This window comes from Bos indicus x Bos taurus, chromosome 7 (assembly GCF_003369695.1).
Source record: "Bos indicus x Bos taurus breed Angus x Brahman F1 hybrid chromosome 7, Bos_hybrid_MaternalHap_v2.0, whole genome shotgun sequence".
In the NCBI taxonomy this organism is placed as follows: Eukaryota; Metazoa; Chordata; class Mammalia; order Artiodactyla; family Bovidae; genus Bos; species Bos indicus x Bos taurus.
Genome location: NC_040082.1, coordinates 89,809,346 through 89,833,875, shown reverse-complemented (window position 1 = coordinate 89,833,875; position 24,530 = coordinate 89,809,346). Strand labels below are relative to the sequence as shown.

At 45.8% G+C, this 24,530-nt stretch overlaps 2 protein-coding genes and 1 long non-coding RNA gene across 6 annotated transcripts in view; 1 reads left to right on the top strand and 2 right to left on the bottom strand.

Annotated features, from left to right (window-relative positions):
- TLE6 (TLE family member 6, subcortical maternal complex member) overlaps nt 1-24,220 on the bottom strand; it is a 49,043-nt gene extending 24,823 nt beyond the window's left edge. For 3 of the 4 annotated variants that reach the window (XM_027547163.1, XM_027547166.1, XM_027547167.1), the window contains exon 1: nt 24,143-24,220. Coding sequence is in view for 1 of the 4 variants with exons in the window: in XM_027547167.1 (XP_027402968.1) it covers nt 24,143-24,145 (3 nt within the window). In the remaining 3 variants the exon portion in view is untranslated. Of the gene's footprint in view, nt 1-20,874; nt 22,064-24,142 lie in introns of those variants that run through there. The other variant, XM_027547165.1, reaches the window with a different exon arrangement.
- On the top strand, nt 2,123-5,180 carry LOC113895691. Its single transcript, XR_003511911.1, has 3 exons — nt 2,123-2,683; nt 4,374-4,481; nt 5,100-5,180. It is a non-coding gene; the product is annotated as an uncharacterized LOC113895691 (long non-coding RNA).
- On the bottom strand, nt 6,894-24,235 carry LOC113895688 (zinc finger protein 77-like). Its single transcript, XM_027547170.1, has 4 exons — nt 24,143-24,235; nt 10,526-10,652; nt 8,742-8,922; nt 6,894-8,324 (listed from the first exon to the last, which is right to left on the bottom strand). Exons 1-4 carry the CDS (start codon nt 24,143-24,145, stop codon nt 7,229-7,231), a joined length of 1,407 nt encoding a protein of 468 aa, XP_027402971.1. The 5' UTR covers nt 24,146-24,235; the 3' UTR covers nt 6,894-7,228.
- Between the last annotated feature and the right edge of the window lie 295 nt (nt 24,236-24,530).

Below are 24,530 nucleotides of genomic sequence, written 5' to 3'. Positions count from 1 at the left end.
CAGACATCCTGGAATGTGAAGTCAAGTGGGCCTTAGAAAGCATCACTACGAACAAAGCTAGTGGAGGTGATAGAATTCCAGTTGAGCTATTTCAAATCCTAAAAGATGATGCTGTGAAAGTGCTGCACTCAATATGCCAGCACATTTGGAAAACTCAGCAGTGGCCACAGGACTGGAAAAGGTCAGTTTTCATTCCAATCCCAAAGAAAGGCAATGCCAAAGAATGCTCAAACTACTGCACAATTGCACTCATCTCACACGCTAGTAAAGTAATGCTCAAAATTCTCCAAGCCAGGCTTCAGCAATACATGAACTGTGAACTTCCAGATGTTCAAGCTGGATTTAGAAAAGGCAGAGGAACCAGAGATCAAATTGCCAACATCCGCTGAATCATGGAAAAAGCAAGAGAGTTCCAGAAAAACATCTATTTGTGCTTTATTGACTATGCCAAAGCCTTTGACTGTGTGGATCACAATAAACTGCGGAAGATTCTGAAAGAGATGGGAATACCAGACCACCTGACCTGCCTCTTGAGAAACTTATATACAGGTCAGGAGGCAACAGTTAGAAGTGGACATGGAACAACAGACTGGTTCCAAATAGGAAAAGGAGTACATCAAGGCTGTATATTGTCACCCTGCATATTTAACTTCTATGCAGAGTACATCATGAGGAACGCTGGGCTGGAAGAAGCACAAGCTGGAATCAAGATTGCTGGGAGAAATATCAATAACCTCAGATATGCAGATGACACCACCCTCATGGCAGAAAGTGAAGAGGAACTAAAGAGCCTCTTGATGAAAGTGAAAGAGGAGAGAGAAAAAGTTGGCTTAAAGCTCAACATTCAGAAAATGAAGATCATGGCATCTGGCCCCATCACTTCATGGGAAATACATGGGGAAACAGTGGAAACAGTGTCAGACTTTATTTTGGGGGGCTTCAAAATCACTACAGATGGTGACTGCAGCCATGAAATTAAAAGACGCTTACTCCTTGGAAGAAAAGTTATGACCAACCTAGATAGCATATTGAAAAGCAGAGACATTACTTTGCCAACAAAGGTCCGTTTAGTCAAGGCAAGGAGATCCAACCAGTCCATTCTGAAGGAGATCAGCCCTGGGATTTCTTTGGAAGGAATGATGCTAAAGCTGAAACTCCAGTACTTTGGCCACCTCATGTGAAGAGTTGACTTATTGGAAAAGACTCTGATGCTGGGAGGGATTGGGGGCAGGAGGAGAAGGGGACGCCAGAGGATGAGATGGCTGGATGGCATCACTGACTCGATGGACGTGAGTCTGGGTGAACTCCGGGAGTTGGTGATGGACAGGGAGCCCTGGCGTGCTGCGATTCATGGGGTCGCACAGAGTCGGACACGACTGAGCAACTGACCTGATCTGATCTGATCTGATGGTTTTTCCAGTGGTAATGTATGGATGTGAGAGTTGGACTGTGAAGAAAGCTGAGCGCAGAAGAACTGATGCTTTTGAACTATGGTGTTGGAGAAGACTCTTGAGAGTCCCTTGGACTGCAAGGAGATCCAACCAGTCCATTCTAAAGGAGATCAGCCCTGGAGGAATTGATGCTAAAGCTGAAACTCCAGTGTTTTGGCTACCTCACGCGAAGAGTTGACTTATTGGAAAAGACTCTGATGCTGGGAGGGATTGGGGGCAGGAGGAAAAGGGGACAACAGAGGATGAGATAGCTGGATGGCATCACCAACTCGATGGACGTGAGTGTGAGTGCACTCTGGGAGATGGTGATGGACAGGGAGGCCTGGCGTGCTGCGATTCATGCGGTTGGACACGACTGAGCGACTGAACTGAACTGAACTGAAAAGGTAGAGAAACGAATAAAATATGACCCCATGTCTGGAAGAAATAGATTTTCGGGGAAGAAACATTCCAACAATGGGAATGTTTTCTATAGGGGTGTGTTAGCATGAAGAAAGTGTTCGGAGAAATACACATTTATTGCTTTTGTTAGTGACCGTTCCTTATCAGAGTAACCTGTGCGCTCAGGGATAATGCAGGACGCCCTGCACCTTTCCGGTAATAACCACGCCCACAGCGGCGGAGAGGGGCGGGGCCGGGCACTGGGCCCTATCGCGTCCCAGTGAGCTGTGATTTGAGATGACAGCTCACAGTCAGGAACTGCCCACAAGTCAAGTTTCTCTGCTCCGCGATTGGAGGACGAGGTTAGCCCGCCCACCCTTGAGGCTCCACCTATACCAAGCCCTGGGCCTGGCATTTTTTCCCGCTACCAGCAGCCCCGGAGCCGGAAGCAGGAGCGAGGTTCTGGGACCCGGCGGCGACGGCGACTGCTTTTAATTTCGCCGGCCAGCTGGCCCTGTGTCTGCTCCGGCCGAGTCTGGAAGAATGGCAGGCTGCACCGGGAATGCGTCAAAGGGCGGGGCACAGTTCAAAGGACAGAACTGTTGTTAGAAGTTAGAATTGCCGAGTCCTGGTCGGCAGGAGGCTGGTAGCACGGGAGTGGACCCCCGTGGTTTTGGTTGGGGGAGCGAGACTGTTTAATCCTCTGTAGGACCCGGATCGGACCTACTTTAGGATTTCGGAGGAGTGCGTGTAGATGAGATGCAAATACAGCGTAGTTTCCGTTGGCTCAGAGCAAAGCAAGCCACGTGCAAACGTGTTAACGTCGGCTCTGGAGGGCATCGTGGACTCAGGTCCTATTTCCTTGGGAACCACAAAGATAAGATGCTTGTAGTTTGTATGTCGAACGTACATAACAGTACCAGCATTTAGGAAGTACTGAGTGTGATGTAAAGTATAACACTTTATAGTGTTAGTTCGTCATCGTGGTGGTCATCCTCATATTAAAGTCTTAGACCCCCTTAAGTGCAGGCAGCAGGACAGCAGTTTTGACCATGGATTTTGGAGAAAAGAGTAGTATCAAATGAATGGACTAGAGCAGTGACTTCTCATCCCTGGGGCAATTTTGTCCCATCGCACCCACAGGCTTGACACTATCTGGAGACATTTTCTCCCACGTGACAGGTGGGGGTGGGGTGTTACTGGCATCTAACTACACCCATCTAGTGGGTGGAAGCCAGGGGTGCTTCTCAACACTCTATACTGAATGGGGCTGCATTTACCACTCAGAATTATCCCCAGTGCTTAGTACAGCAGATACCAAGAAACCCTGTTTAAGTAATGCACGATGTGGAGCAGACATTCATTGTTTAGTCATTAAGTCGTGTCCCTCCCCTTTGAGACCCCTTGGACTGTAGCCCACCAGACTCCTCTGTCCACGGGATACTCCAGCCAAGACTACTGGAGTGGGTTGCCATTTCCTTCTCCAGGGCATCTTCCCAAGCCAGGGATCGAATCCAGGTCTCCTGCGTTGGCAGGCGGATTCTTTACCATTGACTCGCTAGAAAAACCCCAGATATTCATTAGGTATCATATTATTTTTTCTTGTGGCCACACTGGACAGCACGTGGGACCTTATTTTCCATACCAGCAATCGAACTTGTGCCACCTGCAGTGGACGCGTGGAGTCGGACCGCCAGGAGAGTCCCCTTATTATTGTGAATTTTCACAGAGAAATGATTTTCTTTCAGATCCAAAGTAATTCTTTAATCTCAATGAAACACCATTTACATATCTGCTTTTTAATGAAACAACTCAAAGAAGTGCAGAGAAGTATTACACATTTTATCTTTCAGCCATATTTGTCACACACATTTGTAAAACAGTACAGGTAATTCCTCCTCCTCCCTGCCTAGAGGTGGCCATTTCTAATTTGACATGTTGTCTTGTAGTCTATGTGTACATAGGATTTCTTTTTAAATGTGTTTAAAAACTGCTGTTAACAATCCTACTGTGCATATTCACCTCCAGCTTTCCCCCCCTCTCTTCCTGCAATGCTTTTTAAAAATTCTTCTGCAGCATGGGGCATGTGGGATCTCAGTTCCTGAACCAGGTATTAAACCCATGCCCCTGCACTGGAAGTGCTGTAAGTGGGGAGTCTTAACCACTGGACTGCCAAGAAAGTATTTGCAATGTTATTTTTAAGATTCAGTTTTTATACACCAGGGTTTCTTAGATTCAACATTTGGTACCAGATTGCTTTTTGGTGGGAGTGTCCTGTGCACTGTAGGGTGTGGAGCAGCAATCCCAGCCCCTAGTCACGCTCCAGTAGCAGCCCCTCCCCAGTCAGTCATGATGTTCAAAATTGTCTCTAGACACTGCCAAGGTCCCCCCCACCCCCCAGGGGCAGAATTACTCCTAGTGGAGAACCAGTTTATATTTGAAGATGTAATTAGTTGCTGACATCTGCTTTGTATGTGCTATATTTAACCATATTCTTTCTGACCAATTTTCTCAATGTTTTTATTTTTGTTACTGATTCAGGTCCTTGGACTCTTCAACAGAAGTTGCTAGGCCAGATGAAGAATTCAGGCAAGGGACTGAATTACTGGGACTCCAGCTGCAGAAGGAGGGAGTGAAGACAAGTAACAGGTGCCCTTGATGGATCTTGGAGGGGTGGTGGGCTGGTCCCTTAAAAGGGGTCAGGGTGGGGGCGGGTCCATGAGTTCAGCCCTAAGAGTGGCTTAGTGGGTCTCTCCTCCTGTGGATACTGGGCAGGGATCATGCATAGGACCTTGCTTTTGACCCCAACACCTCAGAAGTGGCAGCTGAGTTTTTGTTCATTTTGTATCTTGTTGGTAATTTGCCCCAACTGCTCATGTGTGCAGTTATTTTTAGTTTCCCATATAGTTTCTCTGTAACCTGTTGTTCCAGGGAGATGTCTGTTCAGGTGAAAGCACTGCAGCAAAGGGGCCCAGGTCCGAACCTTTCTCAATCTATAATTGGGAATAAATTCCCCTTTTCATTTGTTTCAAATTGAGACATGGCTAAAACTAGTGAGTCAGTTTCTCAGCAGGATACACGTGAAGAAAACATGTGACAACAGAAAATAGCAGAGTTCATATAAAAATGTAAAGCTATTAAACATAGTAGGTTTATCATTTAGAGCAGCCAGCTGTAAGAGACAACGTTTACAGGGGCCAAATATATGCAAAAGCACTTATCTCAATTATGGAAGTATTCAAAACAACAAATGCAGTGTCATTACAGCCTCTCAACAGTGCAACCAGGGAAGAGGTTTCCCACATCTGTGGCTGCTGTATTACATCTGCCATGATGGAGGAAGGAAACATCCCCTATTAGAGGAACAAGATGCTTCCCACAGAAATCATGTAATTAGGAGACTCCTTGGACATGAAGAGGGCCACATGATATGAAAAAATTACTGAGGGATCTTCTGAAGCCTGAAGTGGCCTGATGGACCCCAAAGAGCCACAGGAACATGCAGGGAATTGTGTGAACCTGAAAACCAAAGAGGACCCAGGATAAGCGGCCTTGTCCACACTGCTGAGCAGAGTCCACACTGCTGCCCAGCAGGTAACTAACATCAAACATGTGTCTGACTGGGGCTGTTCCACACAGGCAGAGCCAGAAGTGAGAAAGCAGTGCTGGAGCTCAGGCCACCAGGCTGCCCTGCAGCTCTGTCTCCTGATGGTACAGAAGAGCTGAGAATCATGGCTTCTTCACTTCTGCTCCAGACTTCATGCATCTTCCTCTTCTCAAGAACTTTAACTCAGAATCACTAACAGAAGGACTCTGGATATACAGTTTCCCACCATGAAATTAAAAGACACTTACTCCTTGGAAGGAAAGTTATGACCAACCTAGATAGCATATTCAAAAGCAGAGACATTACTTTGCCAACAAAGGTCTGTCTAGTCAAGGCTATGGTTTTTCCAGTGGTCATGTATGGATGTGAGAGTTGGACTGTGAAGAAAGCTGAGTGCTGAAGAATTGATGCTTTTGGACTGTAATGTTGGAGAAGACTCTTGAGAGTCCCTTGGACTGCAAGGAGATCCAACCAGTCCATTCTAAAGATCAGTCCTGGGTGTTCTTTGGAAGGAATGATGCTAAAGCTGAAACTCCAGTACATTGGCCACCTCATGCGAAGAGTTGACTTATTGGAAAAGACTCTGATGCTGGGAGGGATTGGGGGCAGGCGGAGAAGGGGATGACAAAGGATGAGATGGCTGGATGGCATCACCGACTTGATGGACGTGAGTTTGAGTGAACTCCGGGAGTTGGTGATGGACAGGGAGGCCTGGCGTGCTGCAATTCATGGGGTCGCAGAGTCGGATACGACTGAGCGACTGAACTAAACTGAACCTTACCCAAGATGACAACACAGTTCAGTAGAATCATCTAGACAACAGCTTTCATCTCCATGCGAACAAGTCATTCTTCTTAACTCTGTGTTTTGTGTCCAATTTCTAACCAAGGTCAAGGACAATGAGCAGAGGCCAAATTACAAACATTACCAGGCAAGACAAAAGGTCTTTCAAGACCTTCCACAATTATTGACTACTGTGAGGAACACAGATATAGTATCCACTAGCAAAAAAGAAAGCGACTTCACTTTCACTTTTCACTTTCATGCACTGGAGAAGGAAATGGCAACCCACTCCAGTGTTCTTGCCTGGAGAATCCCACGGATGGGGAAGCCTGGTGGGTTGCCGTCTATGGGGTTGCACGGAGTCGGACACGACTGAAGCAACTTAGCAGAAGCAGCAGCAGCAGCCAAAAAGAAACATGGAAGATATACCTTTCAGTATAAAGACTCCAGAGGAGAGTAAATACTGAGTCAGGAAATTCCAGTACCTATAACAGTGGATGAGAAAAGACTTTTCAACGATATTATGATCATATTATGATCACATACTATGAACATTTGGCAAAGTAAAGATCAAAAATATTTTCTTCTAAACTGATACCACATTAAAAAAAACACAAATCAAAAAAAAAACAAAACTTTCATTCTGGGTCTATTGTAATGACATTGAGACATGTAGTATATAATTGTGTATTTAATGTCAAGGTAACAAAACACAAGTAGTAAAGATGATGAGAACATAGAGGGATGACTACTATCTTAAGTGTTCAGATCAGCAACATGAACTAGAAATTAACACACTGGGATCCCTATTCAGGATGAGGCACTTATAAGGAAAAACTATATTTATTTCCATTAAAAAAATTCATCCTACCCTGAGTTTTCAAGTACAAAATAAATGAAGTGCTGAAGGCTTTCCCTGCATTCTTTCCATTCATAATGTTTCTCCCCCTTGACTGCTTCATTTATAAGGTTTTAAGGGAGAAGGCTTTCCCACCAATCTTTGTACTCAGAATTTCTCGCCAGTATGTGTCTTCATGTGTCTCTGCAGGGATATGAGACACCTGTAGGCTTTTTCACACTGCTGACATTCGTACGGTTTCTCTTCACTGTGAGTTATCATGTGTCCTTGCAAAGATCTTGGATACCTGAAGGCTTTCCCACACTGCTGGCACTGATAAGGCTTCTCTTCACTGTGTGTTTTCATGTGTTCTCGAAGGGACGAAGAAGTGATGAATGCTTTCCTGCATTCTGTACATTCATAGGGTTTTACTCCACTGTGTGTTTTCACGTGTTTTCTGAAGTACTTAGGACAACTGTAGGATTTCCCACAATCATTACACACATAAGGCTTCTCTCCTGTGTGTATCCTCACGTGTCCTTGCAGGGATTTGAGATAGGGAAAAGCTTTGCCACACTGCTTACATTCATAGGGCTTTTCTCCACTGTGTGTTCGCATGTGTTCCCGAAGGTAAGTGCACCAGCTGAAAGCCTTGCCACACTGCTTACACTCATAGGGCTTCTCTCCAGTGTGCATTCGGACATGTTCTCGGAAGTGTGAGATGCCAGTAAAAGCTTTCCCACATTCTTTGCACTTATAGGGTTTCTCTCCAGTGTGAGTTCTCACGTGCCGTTTAAGTTGGCAATAATAACTGAAAGATTTCCCACACACATCACACACATAGATTTTCTGGCCATATTGACCTCTCTTATGTCCCTGAAAAGTGAGAGCTTTTCCAGATTTTTTACAGTCTAAGGAATGTTTACTACTGTGACTCTTCATGGATCTCTTAGATGCTCGCCCATCATCTTGACATTTATCAGGTTTCTCTACAAAGTCTGTTTCCCCAGCAGGGCTGAGGCACAAGACACAACTGCAGGTTTGTCCACATTCCTCACATGTATAAGGTTTTTGCCCAATGTGAGACTTTTGCTGATTCTTCTTCAAAGAATGATCCCTGAAGGCTTTTCCACATGTAATGCATTGATGAGGCTGAATTTTAGTCTGATAACTCTCATGCACAGTAAGATCTATAATCCTGTTCGGTGTTTTTAGAGATTGATGATCTTCTTTACCTTCACAGAGACTTTCCACCAAATGATTTCTGGTCAAAACAGGAAGTGAATTATTAGGGATTAATGATTTGTTTATGGTTATTCATTATTATTTTGACTATATATCTGTGGTTTTCAATGAATGGGCATGTTTTCAGCACTCTCTGCAACATGACGAAGTGCAACAAAGGTTAATGCTCTGGCTGAGGGCTCAAAGACAGCCATAACTTTCAGTGTTTTTTACATGAGATTTTCTAATCATCATTTCCTACTGCATTAAGTTTCTGATGCTCAGTATCTATAGCACACTTATAAAAGTATTGTTTGTAAAATTTCTGAGTACACAATTGTTTATTAGCTAACTTTACAATTGTTTAGCTAAGTTTACACCTTTCTTTACCATCACATGAGTCTAGCACTCTGCTGAGATCCCTCATCCCCCTTCTCCCTGTGGGAGTGCCACTCACCTCACACGCCTCTCCTGAGTTAGATGCTGATCTCGCACGTTATGAAATGCCCAGTTTTCTCCCAAAACAGACCTAGAATCATTTCTTGTGAATCTTACAACTTCCCGTTCAATGCATAGTCCAGTCTCCAAGATATCCCACTGAGAACTTGATACACTGACCTTAACTTGAGGGCAAGAACCTGCAATAATTGGAAGCATAATTAAATCATTGGGAAAGAAATGGTGGGGGAAAGGAAAGAGACCATATCTAGATTTCTTTCCATAGACTCATTCAAAAATGTAAAATAATTGTATAAAGGAAGAAAGGAGATGTGTGATATTGTGATCTATCAGACACACACACACACACACACACACACATATATTTGGTTACTGAGATGACCAACATGTACTTTTCAAACTGGGTCCTTATTCACAGTTTCCTGCTCAGGGATCTCAAAACCCTTGGAATTTCCTGAGCAATACAAACAACAGAATAATATGTGGTCTCTTGTGCTCATTTCCAGAAAATGCTTCAGGATAAGAAAGGTGAAATAGGTTTCCTATGATTCATAACAAGCCTTTTCCATCCCAATTGAGTTTATATTAATGAAAGAAAGTGTTGCAAAGAACCTGAGTATGGGGACTAATTGCCAATAAAGATAACCACGTGATTAAATACTTGAAACTTTCAGTCCCACCCATATCCCTCAACACCCCCAAAACCTCTGGGGGTGGGAGAGCAGCTAGAGATCAAATCAACTGGCAATGGCTGGTGACTTCATCAACCATGCCTATGTAATGAAGGTATGAAAAAAAGGTTTGGAGAGCTTCTGGGTTGGTGAACACATAGAGATATGGAGAGACTGGCACCTGGAGAAGCAGGGAAACTCCTTTTCAAATCTAGATGCATTTCTTACATCTAGCTGTTCCTGAATTATATCCTTTAATAATGAACCTGTGATCTAGTAAGAAGCATGTTTCTCTGAGTTCTGTGAGCTATATTAATATATTAACTGAACCCAAGGAGAGAGTGATGGCCATCATAGGGAAAATGAGTCAAAATGGCAGTCTGTTCACTAATAAGTACCTCACAGAAGTAAAGTAGAAAGGAACTGGGCAAAATGCACTTTCCCAAATGATCCCTTTGTCAGAGGAGCTCCAAAAAGACTTCAAGTGGACAAGAATGGATGAAAACTCCAAGAAGGAAGCCAAGTTAATGACACCTATCACCTTCTCAGAGACCTGAGTTGTGCTCCTAACGGGTACATCCAAATATCCCTCCCTGACCCAGAGCATGCTCCTCCCGAGCAGGTGTGCTCCCTGGTGATCACAGGTACAGAGGCCCTGGATGAAGTCTATGGACCCAGCTGCCCCTGGGAGGTGAGACAGAGTGCAGCTGCCAAAATGCTCCTAGAGAATGCTCCTCATGGGGAGGGTGGAGGACAGGTTAAGTGTCGGTTTAACTGCAGCAAGATCATCTCAAATGTGTACTGATCACAGGATAATTTTCACAGGGTGAAATCCATTATGCTTCTCTCATTGGCCCAAGGTGACAATGCAGACCATGCTCACAGTTGTGAAATTAGGGAGCCTCAGGATTCTGATCAAGAGTAATAAAAATCAATTCAGTATAGTAACACTGTCATGGAAAAGCTATCTACTTTAGGTAGGTTTTAAAAAGGTGGGGACCATGTTTGCCATTTTTTTCAAAATACTCCCATCCTCATCACTCATAAGAAAGGACATTGTAAGAAGTAATTGTTCGCTAAAGACTTAGTGCAGGGAGGAAGCCGTCCTCACCCACAGTGGCCAGGTTCCTGCAGGTCTCCAGCATCACATCTCTGTAGAGCTTCCTCTGAGCAGGGTCCAACAGTTCCCACTCCTCCAGGGTGAAGTTCACAGCCACGTCTTCAAAGACCACTGAGTCCTGAAACAGCCACATGTTCTGTGTCAGCGAGACTCCTCCTTCACCCCCAAGTGGGAAGGATGGGGAGGCCAACAGGCGGGAACTGGATTCAGTTCCTAGGACTCCTGAGCTCATACTCTTGCAGGCAGTGATCACATGCCAGCAAATCTAATGCAGGTTCCTCAGTGATGGTGAGTGCTGGACACTGAAGCAAAGTGTAACTGATAAACACACACATAATGAAAAAGAACTGTTTTTAATGAAACAGAGCAGATCATGAGGCTGGACAAGTACTGAAAATGAAATCATTATTCAGATGACTTGGAAATGGATATGGGGCCTGCTTGTAAGTTATTTCCTTGATTCTCCAAGAATAGGAGCATACTGTCAGGAGGTTGTGGACAGATTTTCCAGGACCGCTGCATCTGAACAACTTTCAATTTGACTGAAACAGCATATAAAAGCCTGGTCTGGTCCCCTCACATCTGACAGAAACATACACACAACGCTCTGCCAGGATGAAGTGGACACCAAGGGCACAGACACAGGTCAGGGTCCAGGGCCTGGGACACCCGTGGAGTTAATGTCGGGTTAAGAGGAGGCCTGGCTCCTGAGGGATTGGTCAAGCCAGCAGGGTCTGTCTGATAAATAACCAAGTGCCCAGAGTACAAGGAAGATGCCCCACAAAGAAGAGCTGCAGAAGATCTGATGGCAACAGAGTTGAAGGTAACTTGAACAGAAAGAAAAAAAAACCACCTAATTATTATCTTTAGGACAACATAGGCTGACACCACACCCCTGAAATACAAAGCAAATGATTATTTTTATAAATTAGAATTTTAATCAAAGATATATTCTGGAAATCTAAATGATAAAATTCCTACTATATAGCTACAAACACAAGGCTACCTCACCTTGGGCTGCAACTGGGGTTTGCTAATCAAACTCCTGAAAATGTGGACTACTTGGGAGTTTGTTAGCAGTCCTAGGGTTAGGACTCAGCGCTTTCACTGCCTGGTTGCCCAGTTGGCTCCCTAGTCAGGAAACTAAGATCCCACAAGCTGTGCAGTGTGGCCAAAGGAAAAAAAAAAGGGACATTAGTCATCAAGGAAATGCAAATAAAAACCACAGATACTTCTTCATACCCACTAGGAGAGCTGTAAGACAGACAAGCAAGTGTTGGTGAGGATGTGAGGAACTTGGAACCCTCAACCACTGCTGGAGAGAAGGTAAAATAGCGAAGCCACTTTGAAAACAGTCCAGCAAATCCTGAAGATTATTAACACAGCACCATATAACAGCAATTGCACTCTAGCTATCTAACTACCCAAGAGAGGCAAAAGGAAAACACCAACCCAAAAACGAATACACACAGACACCCACAAACATGAGTTGTGACAGCCAAAATGTGGGAATAACTCAGAAGGTCATCAACTGACTTGGATAAACACATTCAGTCTAATCTCACAATGGAATATTACTGGCAACAAGAGGAAGGAAATACTGATCCATAGCAAAAAAATCAATGAACTTTAAAAACATTACCAGAATTCACAAATGCCCACTGGCAGTATCATATCATTGCAGACTGCAAACTCACAAAAACAAATCTCAATGCATTTTGATCAAGCGAAATAAGCAAATGAAATGTAAATGTTTAAACAGATCTTTTAAAAATACAATCAACTTTTAAAAGCTGAGAGGGTGGGGAGCAGGGACATGTTGGTGTGTGTCTGCAGGAGTACAAGCCTTGGAACCTGGACAGCTGGGTGTGAATCTGAAAGAACCTGTGAGTGGCAGCAAGGTCCGTGTACCTGTGTGTTGCATGGATATGTGGGTCTGGGGGTGAGCAAGCACCTGCATGCATTTGACTGAGAACATCAGTGTCTGAGAACATCTGTGGCAGTATTGTGGGCCACTGGGCATGTTTGCGTAGGCATCAGGTGGCACACACCTGATTGTGATTTGCAGGGTTCACTTGTTCGCTCAGTTCTTATCTGCATGCATCTGTGCTCAGTGGTGTTTGATTCTTTGCAACTCCATGGACTGTAGCCCGCCAGACTCCCCTACCCATGGAATTCTCCAGGCATGAATACTGGAGTGGGTTGCCATTCCCTTCTCCAAGGAATCTTCCTGACCCAGGAATCAAACCCAATTCTCCTGCATTGCAAACAGATTCTTTACCACCTGAGCCACCAGGTTCTTACCTACTGAGCACTTAAGCCTAAGGAGCTGGACATATAGAAGTGGACAAGGCAGGCCAAGCACCCTGCCTTCCTGGAGCTTGCCTTCCGGCAGGAAGACAGACCATAAACAACACTATAAATGTTATCTGGCTATGCTGGATAAATGGGATAGAAAAGGAGAGCAGGGTGAGAGACAGAGAGCTGGGGGCAGGGTGCAGGTTAAGAAGCGTATTGGTATGTGTGTCCAAGTGTTCATCTGAGAGTGGTGTCTGAGTGTATGTGTGTCCCAGGAGCAGAAGGCTGCCATCTGGCCCTCAGCCCAAGTGTCCCCCCGACATCCATGTGCCCTACTTGGCACCTCCATCCCAGGCAGCCCTCCCCACTGCCCCATGAGCTCCCCAAATGAGTGAGAGTCCCAGCATGAGCCATCCAGCCCATTCTCTCAATGCCACCCAGCCCAGACACCCTTGCCTTCCCCACATCTCAGTCTCACTTGGCCCCCTCCTTACCCCACCCAGCACTGCATCAGGGCTACCACTGGTAGTGTAATGGGTAGAAGGCTAGAGACTGTCAAAATGGCACTGGGGTAATAACCTAAAACAACAGGGCTAGACTCATGCCACAGGGGGAAAAATTTTTTTTTAATTAAAACTAAAATCTGATTGTTACTAATACTAGATTTCTTTCTCAATTATGTCTATAAAAATGTTTTAGTGGATAAATTCCAAAACATTTAATGACAATAGTAGAAAGAAAGAAATGGAGAGATGAGCCATATCCACAGAGAGACTATGATGTCACCTTCTCCCAAACATTTAAGAATTTTATGAAGGTACCATTCCAGTGCACAACAAGGTTTCTCTTAGGATTGGTTTGTTCTGCTTTGTTTGACTTAAAAACCACTTCTAAAAACTGAAATAAAAGACGAATTTCTAAAGACAACCAAGATTTTCTATGGAGTAAGGTGGTGGGATGTTTCCTAATGCACATTAAAACATTTTAAACTACAGCGATTATGACAGGATGGCGTTAACAGAGGGATGAATAGATATACCTATGGAAAAAATCACAATGCACAGAAACAGGCCCAGCTGGATCTATGCCAGGACACGTGCTGCTGGGAGGGGGCTACTGATACATGGGGCAGCAGCCACTGGCTATCTCCAGGGGAGTAAGAAATCTTTTCTCTTATGACTACATGTACAATAACCAATTCACTGTGGACTTAACTGTGAAAGAACAAAGTAGGACACTCTGTGAGACACTACAGGGAAACACATTTATGACTTGAGCGTAGGATGAGTTTTCTTATATATGGAAAAAAGAGTAAGCTACAAAGGACGAGATGGATAAATTCAATCCAAGTCTATTAAAGTTAAGAATTACCCAGAATTGGGGTGGGGCTGGGAGGGAGGTTCAAGAGGGAGGGAATATATGTATATTTATGGCTGATCCACTTTCTTGTAAGGCAGAAAGCAACACAACATTGTAAAGCAATTATTCTCCAATTAACAATGAATTTTAAAAAGTACAAAATCGAAAGAAATGATAACTCACAATCTAGGAGAACATATTTGCCATACCTAGAAATGAAAAAAGATGAATGTCCACAGTATGTAAATAAAACATAAGAAATCAGTAGACATACAAATGAGTTCAAGGTGAGGAAACTATTTCACAGAAGATGAATTACCCATTGAAATAAATGCTCACCACCAATGTTTATCAGTAAAAACCAATTTACAATCACAAGCAGACCCCATTTCACACAAATGGACACAAAAGATGAACGAAATTAAGTTGGATTCTCCAAGTACTAGGAATGGCATGGAATAAACACTCAACTCCAGTCACCCCTCTGCACTTCCTAGTGTTTCTAACTTATCCATAATCTACAATCCCACAATTTTTCTCCTAGATATAAAATATTTATACCTTGCACTTAGAGTTGGGAGACAAAAAGGAGAATAACAGCACTGTTGACAAATCAAAAATAAATGTGAGGGACTTCCCTGGTGGGGTAGTGGCTAAAACTCCATGCTCCTAATGCAGGGGACCTGGGTTCGAGCCCTGGTCAGGGAACTAGGTCCCATGTACCGCAACTAGGAGTTCACATGCTGCAACTAAAGACCCCATGAGCTGCCAAATAAGTTTTTTTTTTTTTTTTAATGTGAGACAACCCAAGCCCCACGAGGACTGGATGGAGGAGTTAAATGGGGAAGCCCTTCCTCTGAGATGAGCACGTTTGAAACAAACGGACTGAGAACCACAGATAAGCCTTCTGTGTGCCGCTACTGGTGTGGAACTGGTCACCTTCACTTACTACAAATGTAGCAGAAGCAAAACCAAATAAAACACCGCTGATGATGAGGGACACCTGCAAAGCTGCAAAGAATAAAAAAGATCAGGACAATCGTCATCCAGGGGGCTGACTGCTGGGAGGTGCTATCAACCAACCAATGAATAAAAACCTACACCTCAAATACAACCAACAGACACCAACAGCAAAATCACACAGGGAATTATCTGGCAAGGATTTTAAAGCTATAGAAAATACTTCAATGAGTAATTACAAACACACTTGAAACAAATAAAAAATTGAAAGTCTCAGCAAAGAAATAAAAGCTACAAAGAAGAACCAAATGGAAAATTTAGAACCGAAATACAGTAACTGAACTAAAAAACTGGATGGTTTAAAATTCAGCATGAATATGACAGAGAAAAGAATCAATCAACTTGAAGGTAGGACATCAGAATTCAACCAATCTGATTTAAGGGATTAAATATGATAGAGTACCTGAAGAACTAAGGATAACACAGTACAGGAGGCAGTGATCAAAACCATCCCCAAGAAAAAGAAAGGCAAAGAGGCAGCATGGTTGTCTTAGGAGGCCTTAGAAATAGCTGAGAAAAGAGCAGCGAAAGGCAAAGAAGAAAAGAAAAGATATACCCATCTGAATGCAGAGTACCAAAGAATAGCAAGGAGAAAGTCTTCCTAAGTGAACAACGCAAAGAAACAGAGGAAAACAACAGAATGGGAAAGACTAGAGAACTCTTCAAGAAAAAGAGATACCAAAGAATATTTCATGCAAAGATGGGCACCATTAAGGACAGAAATGGTACAGACCTAACAGAAGCAGAAGATATTAAGAAGAGGAGCCAAGAATACACAGAAGAACTATACAAAAAAGATCTTAATGACCCGGATAATCATAATGGTGTGATTACTCACCCAGAGCCAGACATCCTGGAATGTGAAGTCAAGTGGGCCTTAGGAAGCATCACTACAAACAAAGCTAGTGGAGGTGATGGAATTCCAGCTGAGCTATTTCAAATCCTAAAAGATGATGCTGTTAAAGTGCTGAACTCAATATGCCAGCAAATTCGGAAAACTCAACAGGGGCCACAGGACTGGAGAAGGTCAGTTTTCATTCCAATCCCAAAGGAGGGAATGCCAAAGAATGTTCAAACTACTGCACAGTTGTACTCATTTCACAAGCTAGCAAGGTCATGCTCAAAATCCTTTAAGCTAGGCTGGCTTCAACAGTATGTGAACCAAGAACCTCCAGATATACAAGCTGGATTTAGAAAAGGCAGAGGAACCAGAGATCAAATTGCCAATATCTGCTGGATCATAGAAAAAGCAAGAGAGTTCCAAAAACACATCTACTTCTGTTTCACTGACTACACCAAAGCCTTTGATTGTGTGGATCACAACAAACTGGAAAATTCTTAAAGAGATGGGAATACCAGACCACCTTACCTGCCTCCTGAGAAACCTGTATGCAGGTCAAGAAGCAACAGAACCAGACATGGAACAACAGACTGGTTCAAAATTGGGAAAGGTGTATGTCAAAAGCTGTATATTGTCACCCTTTTATTTAACTTACATACAGAGTACATCACACCAAGTGCCGGGCTGCATGAAGCACAAGCTGGAATCAAGATTGCCGGGAGAAATATCAATAACTTCAGATATGCAGATGACACCACCCTTATAGCAGGAAGTGAAGAGGAACTAAAGAGCCTCTCAATGAAGATGAAAGAGGAAAATGAAAAAGCTGACTTAAAACAACATTCAAAAAACTAAGATCATGGCATCTGGTCCCATCACTTCATGGCAAATAGATAGGAAGACAATGGAAACAGTGACAGGCTTTATTTTCTTGGGCTCCAAAATCACTGCAGATGGTGACTGCCACCACGAAATTAAAAGACCCTTGCTCCTCGGGAGAAAAGCTACAACAAACCTATACAGTGTATTAAAAAGCAGAGACATTACTTTGCCAACAAAAGTCCTTCTAGTCAAAGCTAAGGTTTTCCCAGTAGTCATGTACAGATGTGAGTTGGACCATAAATAAGGTTGAGCGCCAAAGAACAGATGCTTTTGAACTGTGGTGTTGGAGAAGGCTTTTGAGAGTCCCCTTGGGCTGCAAGGAGATCAAACCAGTCAATCCTAAAGGAAATCAAATCTGAATATCCATTGGAAGGACTAATGCTAAAGCTGAAGCTCCAATACTTTGGCCACCTGATGCAAAGAGTTGACTCACTGGAAGACTCTGATGCTGGGAAAGACTGAAGGCAGGAGGAGAAGGGGATGACAGAGGATGAGATGGTTGGATGGCATCACCTACTCAATAATCATGAGTTTGAGCAAACTCCAGGAGATGGTGAAGGACAGGGAACCCTGGTGTGCTGCAGTCCATGGGGTCACAAAGAGTCGGACATGACCGAGCAACTGAACAACAACAACAATCTGAACAGCAGAGAGAAAATAGACAAAAAATAAATGACAAGTGTCTTAGAGACCCGTGGGACAAACACAAAACATTAGTATCACTGGAGTCCCAGAAAGAAAGGAAAAGAGGATACAATAGGAAATTAACAATAGATTTAAAGGACTTCCCTGGTGGTCCAGAGGTTAAGAATCCATTTGCCAATGAAGGGGACATGGGTTTGATCCCTGGTCTGGGAAGATCCCACAAGCCTAGGGGCAACTATACCCGTGAGCCACAATGACTGAGCCTGCACTCTAGAGTCTGGGAACCACAAGAGAAGCCTCTGCTCACTGCACCTAGAGAAAGCCCAAACATAGCAATGAAGACTCAGCACAGCTCCAAAATAAGTAAATAGTTCTTAAAAAAAAACTGTACACACACATAAGCAAGTGTATCTGAAAAAAACAAAACCCTACACCTTCACATAATGGAAGAAAAATATCTTAACATACTTGTACAATGAGCCACAGGGCAGAAGACTCTTATCAAGGAAACAAAAGGGAAGAGCAGCCAAGTGTGAGTCGCTCAGATCAGCAGCCTGCTGCCCATGGTGCACAGGAGACCCCAAGTCAGAAGGTCAAAGCTATGTGAACTGGGGATCAAGGGGTGCCCCCAGGGCAGAGGGAGGGACTGAGCTTTCCCATGGAGGTAAAAAAAGCCCCCTCCTCTGAGCTTCAATTTCACCAGGAGGAAACCCTCAAGTTCATCCACCGTCTCTCAGCAACAGTTGAACCCAAGGAGACTTCACCATGTCCGACCATCACACTCACTCAGGGCGCACACCTCACAATCCACCAACTCCCTGGATGAGGCCCAAAGCAAAGGTCAGGAAACAGCCCGCCTTAGGGGACACATCACCCCCAGCACTTCTGCACGTAGATCCCCTCCCCCACTCTCCTGCCATTAACAGCTCCTTCTGTGGTGGTTCTATGGTTCAAGGCCACGCATGTGGGGAAGGGCACCAGCAAGACCCCAGGGCACCTTCCTTCCCCTCGTTCCCAGGCTCAGCTTGTCCCCAACCCCAGGGGATGCACCGGTTTTGGGTCATTTACAGGAGACATGATGCCCCATCTCCGTGTGTGAATGAGGATCTGCAAAATTGCTGCTTCCTCCTGTGTTCCTGGATAACGCAGGGGAGGGAAATTTTAGGGCAGGTTTCTGGTTCAAGAAACTGGTTACTGCTCATCCCTTTGAGAAGACAGGCCTCAGTTCACTAACTCCTCGTAACAACAAGCTGTGACTCATCTAAAAAGAAGTGAGCAAGTCCCCATAGCACAGGTCACTGTTTCCAGAATTTCTGTGTCTGCTGACTGACTAATAACAGGAAGTGGACCAGCACCAGACACCCTTCACAGAAGAGTTGCTAAGATTCTTAAGAATCTTTTTCATTCACATCTCCACCCACTTCACATGAAGGGGTGGGAATGCCTGCATTTCCGGCAATTCTAATGGAGGACAGAACATTCCCTTCTCCCCAGAGGCATCTCTAGTTAAGTCCCAAAGACCCAGGAGAACCTGAGCCTTCAGGAAAGAGCAGAGACCTGAGATGTTACCACCATCACTGAGGAGAAGCCAGGCAAGAAGAATTCAGTATTCTACACCTGCTGAAACCAGAAGCTGGAGGAAGGGAAGTTACTCGTGCTGAGCTGGACCAGAGGAGGCTGCTCCCCCATGTCAGGGGACAATGCTGAACCCTCTGTGAGCTCTGTGCTCCTGGAAACATGTATGGAAGGTGAGAGGACCCCTCACACTTCGGTGTTCTGGAAAATTGGAAGCTGCAAGAAACTGCCCCACTTGATTCAGAAAAGACTCACATGGAGACCCTTTGTTTATTCAGGGCAAGGCCAGATACTGCCCCCCAACCCCAAAGCCCCATTTCCGCCTCATTGTGATTAGGGGACCTGCTTGCCCCAATGACCACGCAGAACAGGTGCTTGTTGGCCAAACTGTGGTTCAACCTCTCGACTTCTCCCTGAACTTTGGCCTGCTTCACCCCAGCCAGCACACAGATCCCCAGCGAAAGGCTGGCCTCAGGGATCTATGGTCCAAGCACCACGCCTGGCCCTTCCTGGTTCTGGTCACTCCTCTCTGTAAAAGGAAAACTCTCCTTGCCCAGCTCTTGAGACACTTGCAGATCTTAGGGTCACGTGTCCTCTCTCCTGCAGGGCCCCCTGTGTCTGGTGGAACAGATCCTTCTCCCTCTGGAATAACTCATTTGAATAAAGGTCTCTTGTTAGAAGGTTAGGGTTGTTTCAATGCCACAGTCTTGACCAAGTGTTCTCAATGGCTCCTGTGAAAATTAAGAAAGTGAAAACTACCTAAAAAGAATCAAGAGTGGAGCCAGAAGGGAGAGCCTCACCCAGTACCACTTGACATCAATTAGAGGAAGAAATGTGGACTGCGGACCCCAAGAGAAAAATGGAAAACAAGAATCATCAATTACAGCACCCAACAGAAAAACATGTACATGCACTGCATCTTCTCAAGAAACTGGCTACCTCAGCAACTAGCCAATGAGAAAAATTGAATTTTCCATTTTCTCCATGGATTTTATTACACCAATACAACCCCTCCCAATTCCCTCCTTTCTCCACAATACATAAGTTTGTTGGACATGCTTATAGCTTTTGCTATACCTCGTCTGTCCCTAATTGCAATTTTTTGTTGTTCCCCAATAAATCCATTTTTCCTAGTAAGTAATTGTTATTTTTAAGATCAACATCCATTTTTTTTACCCAAACTTTACTCCAAGCTTCTCTTCCCAAATGCCCCTGACTCTGGGTAACTACCAAACTGAGGATCACTGAGCGGCAGAACAAGTCCCCCCTGACCTGGGCCGAGGATGCCCTGACCACAGGACCTCTGATTCTGTCAATGAGCCTTCCTCACACAGAAAAGTACTTTTCCGTGTGGTTGGCGACGCTGGCACATCCCTGAGATCCGAGCCTCGGCGCTCTGGCAACAGAATTTGCAATAGAGTCTCTCTGACCAACTGTGGACTTGACTTCATCTGTCAGGTCCCGGGAAGGACCCCAGAACCCGACCACCCGCTCCGGACGTTGCCTCGTCCTCAGCCAGACATCCAACAGGCCAAGGACGCGGTCGGAACTCACGAGACTCCACATCGCGGTCAGGGGCCGGAGACTCGAATTGGGACCCGGGAGCCCCACGAGCACCGGACAGGAGGCCGGCACGCGAAACGAAGTGGACGGTGGAGACTACCGTCCGGCCAGTTCGAACCAGCCCCAGCCAGTCTCAGCGCCAGCCCCACGCACTCACCATTTGAGCCTCTCACCCCGCATTCAGGTGGCTCTCTCCGTGACCCTGCAGCCCAATGGCTCAGGCAGGTCAGAGCGACAGCGAGGGGACACCAAGTGTCCCGCGAGGTAGGTGCGATGGGACGCCCTGGCAGCAGACAGCGACGTCACCACGTCAGCGAACGTGCCCTCCCCGGCCCCTGATTGGATGTGCCTCTGGGAACACCCCCTCCCGGGCCTTGATTGACAACTGGTGAAGGACTAGATTGTGAGGGACAGGCCGGCTGGAGGCCACGTGGCCAAGCAGGGCGGAAGTACCGGTAGTCGGCTTCAGCCCTCTACTGCCTGGCTTAATTATGTTCCAGGAGACTTGGCAGCGCCGGTGAACTCCAAGCCGAATCTACCCTTGGCCAGACGGACATAGCAGCAGTTCACAGGTTGCAGTCCCCTTTTCCAGAACATAAAAGTGCCACTCAGTTCCTTTCAGTGCTCCCTGTCCAGGGCTATCCCCAAAGTCCGGGAGCCAGGACAGGACGAGACAGGTGTGAAAGGAAAAATAAAATGGAGTCAGTATTACTAAGGTAGCGCTATAAACTGGAGCCAGGAGGCCACTGAAGAACTGGGGTTTAGGCAGGAATCAGTCCAGATGGAATGTGAACTTTTCACTACTTACTGCTTTAATGCAGGCATCCAGAACATTTGCCCAGTGGTTCAGAAAGTCAAGATACTTAAACGGACCCTTCCCCTAAATAACTCATGACAGCCTGTCTCTCAAGGACAAATATTTGGTTCCCTGTGTCAGTGTCTACCATAATTCATTCCAGGCAACTTAACAGCCCTGTGGCTTTTCCTTTAATAAGCCTGATACTCTTTCTCCTCTCTACAACACTCTTTCAGTTTTACACTGTTGATGAAAAATTAACAGTGAATCGAATAGAGAAGATAAAGAGAATTTTATTTAAGCCAACCTGAGGATTATAACCCAGGAGATAAGTTTCTTATAAAACTCTGAGGACTGTCCCACTTACTAAAAGTCTAAGGCAGTCATATACCTTTTTTTTTCTGGTCGCTCTCTGCTGCTTATGGGACCTTAGGTTCCCCAAACCAGGGATGAACCTGAGTGCCCTGCATTAAAAGGTGGATTATTAACCACTGGACTTCCAAAGAAGGCCTACTGCTACTGCTGCTGCTAAGTCACTTCAGTCGTGTCCGACTCTGTGCGACCCCGTAGACTGCAGCCCACCAGGCTCCCCCGTCCCTGGGATTCTCCAGGCAAGAACACTAAGTCATATACATTTCTGAGACAAAGGAACATACATCAAAATGACACAATGACATTTCTCATAAAGTTCACCAGAAATACACAGTCTAAATCTGCAGGAGATCAGCCTGACCCCTGACAGGATTAGGAAAGGAATATTATCTTGGAGTTACACTGCTGGTGGGAGAAGGAGGAATACTTTTAAAAAAATCTTTCTTGTGGAGCAGACACTCCTGCCTTTGAGAAGGTCTGCTGGTTAATGGAGCCACACAAATCAACACTAGGAAGAGCCCAATATGCTTACATTTTCTTGTCTTGCCTCAAAAACATAAATAGTATTCCATCAACTCAAATCCATGTCCCCCCGAACTGCAATTCTTAAGACCCCAAATAAAACTCTTTTTTCTTTGCAGACTCAATACTGATTGCTGTTCTACACGAGACAGGAGGGCATTAGGACCTCCTGAGGCAGAAATCAACTTGTGGGGAAAGTCACTGTGGATCAGTTCCCAGAGTACAAGATACTCTGTGATGCTCCCTGCAGGTATGCAGAGGCCAGCCCCACTTTGACATTTTACCTTTGGCACTAGAAGGTCCGTAGTCCCACACATTTGGGCTTGACCAAGTTCTCTGTGTCCCATTTCTTACCCCACATTAGGACACTCCTCCCCACAGGTCCCTGAATGTTGGGTCGCCCCCATATCTGAGCAACACTGAGGTTCAGAACAAGTCCCTAGTCAGCTTCTTCAGAGAACAGGAGCCCTATCCAGTCCAGCCATGTGGGAAAACATTCTCCAGATGTCTTTGCAAAACCATGAGAAAAAATAACAGGAAACAGCAATAAAAAATAACCAGAGTACATGGGCTGATTGGCTGGGGTCAGAGTGACCTGCTTGAGCAGATGGAGAGAGAGGAGTGCGGACTTAGCAATGCCGGGTCAGCGCAAGTCAGAAAGCTGCTTGCACACGCACTGATTGTTTCTCTGATGTTCCTGCGGGGATCTTTGCTCCCAACCATATGGTGGCCTTTGTACAGAAAATAACGTCGAAGTTCAAAAGAAAAACATTAACTGGGGACATGACTGGGAACATGCGAAACTTATGTTATCTTAAAAAAACAGATACTTTCTGCATACCAAGACGCTCGATAAAAGTGATGCAGCATTGAATGTCGGGGCTCTTGATCCTCGAGATCTTGAGTTCTCCGGTGCCATCTTTCTTTCTATTCTGTCTGTGTTTTCTTATGCCCTGCGGGCACCCGTCTCTCGCTCTATGTTGCTGAGCTGGACTCAGCACAGCCACACTGGTCTCGTAATCCATGCGCCTCACTCGCCCAACTTCCCTCCTGGTCCCCCTCCTCTCATTGAAGACGAAAGCCCTTTGCGGTGTGGTTGGAGCTTCTGCCCTATTGCAACAGTGTTTCTTTATCATAGTCTCCTCGACTAGTCTGGACTTGACTTTATCTGTGAGGTTCAGGGAGGATCACCCCCGCCCCCGCCTCCCTTTGAGTCTAACGGCCCGTTGGAAGCCGTTCTGTCCTCCCTCCGACGCCCACGGGACCACAGGCTGTGTCCGGACGCCCTGGACCCCGCGCAATAACAGGACAAAGGGCCATGTCCCCAACCCACGGTAGAGATGGGGAACTCTGGTCGGGACCCCGGGATAAGATGCCAGGTCCCCGCCGACCCCCACTCCGAAGGGGGAAATGGGTCGGGACCCAGAACAGGACGTCGGGTTCCTTCCTTGCGGGACCCCTGGACAGGACGCTGGGTCCCCACCCCGCAACCAAGGGAGAACTTGTGTCGGGACGCGCAACAGGACGTCAGGACCCCACCTTGAAGCCGAGAAGGAGACTCGGGTCGAGACCCCGGGACAGGACTCTGGGTCCCCACCGGCGGCCGAGGAGGGAACTCGGGCTGGAACCCCGTGGGTGTGACGTGGGGAGACCCTGGCCAGCCGTCATTTTCGGCAAGTTCCGGTCCGTCCAAACAGGAACTTTTCTCTCTTAGGGCCCTGAGCCATGCACTCACCATCTTCTCCTCGTTCCGGGTTCTCCAAAGAGTGCCCTGCGACCTCGGTTAGTGAGACCGACTGAGACAGGACACCAGATAATGCCGGGACTAGATCACACCAGTGCTAGAAAGGTTGAGAGAAACTTCCCGGGGCTGGAAGCGCACCCGTAGCGTGCCCTGATTGGACGGCTTTCCAGGGCCCGCGCTCTGATTGGGCGTTAATTCTTCCCCGCCCCCGCCTTGATGGACAGTTCTCCTGGTCCCATCCTATCCTGATTCTGGTTGTCTGGACTCCGCCCAGCTGCTGCTAATTGGGCAGTTCAACCAGACCCCTCCCTTGCCCCGAGTGACAGGCCACAGAGACACGCTTGGCTGATCTGCCAACCTGGGACTTGGGCTGCGCGCA

Bases quoted from the DNA above. Each gene is read 5' to 3' on its own strand.
- LOC113895688 (XM_027547170.1), bottom strand. The intron at 8,923-10,525 runs GTGAGGACGGCT...CAATTATTGCAG, and splicing joins CAGGAACCTGGCCACTGTGG to GTTCTTGCCCTCAAGTTAAG. The intron at 8,325-8,741 runs GTGAGTGGCACT...TGTTTTGACCAG, and splicing joins ACTCAGGAGAGGCGTGTGAG to AAATCATTTGGTGGAAAGTC.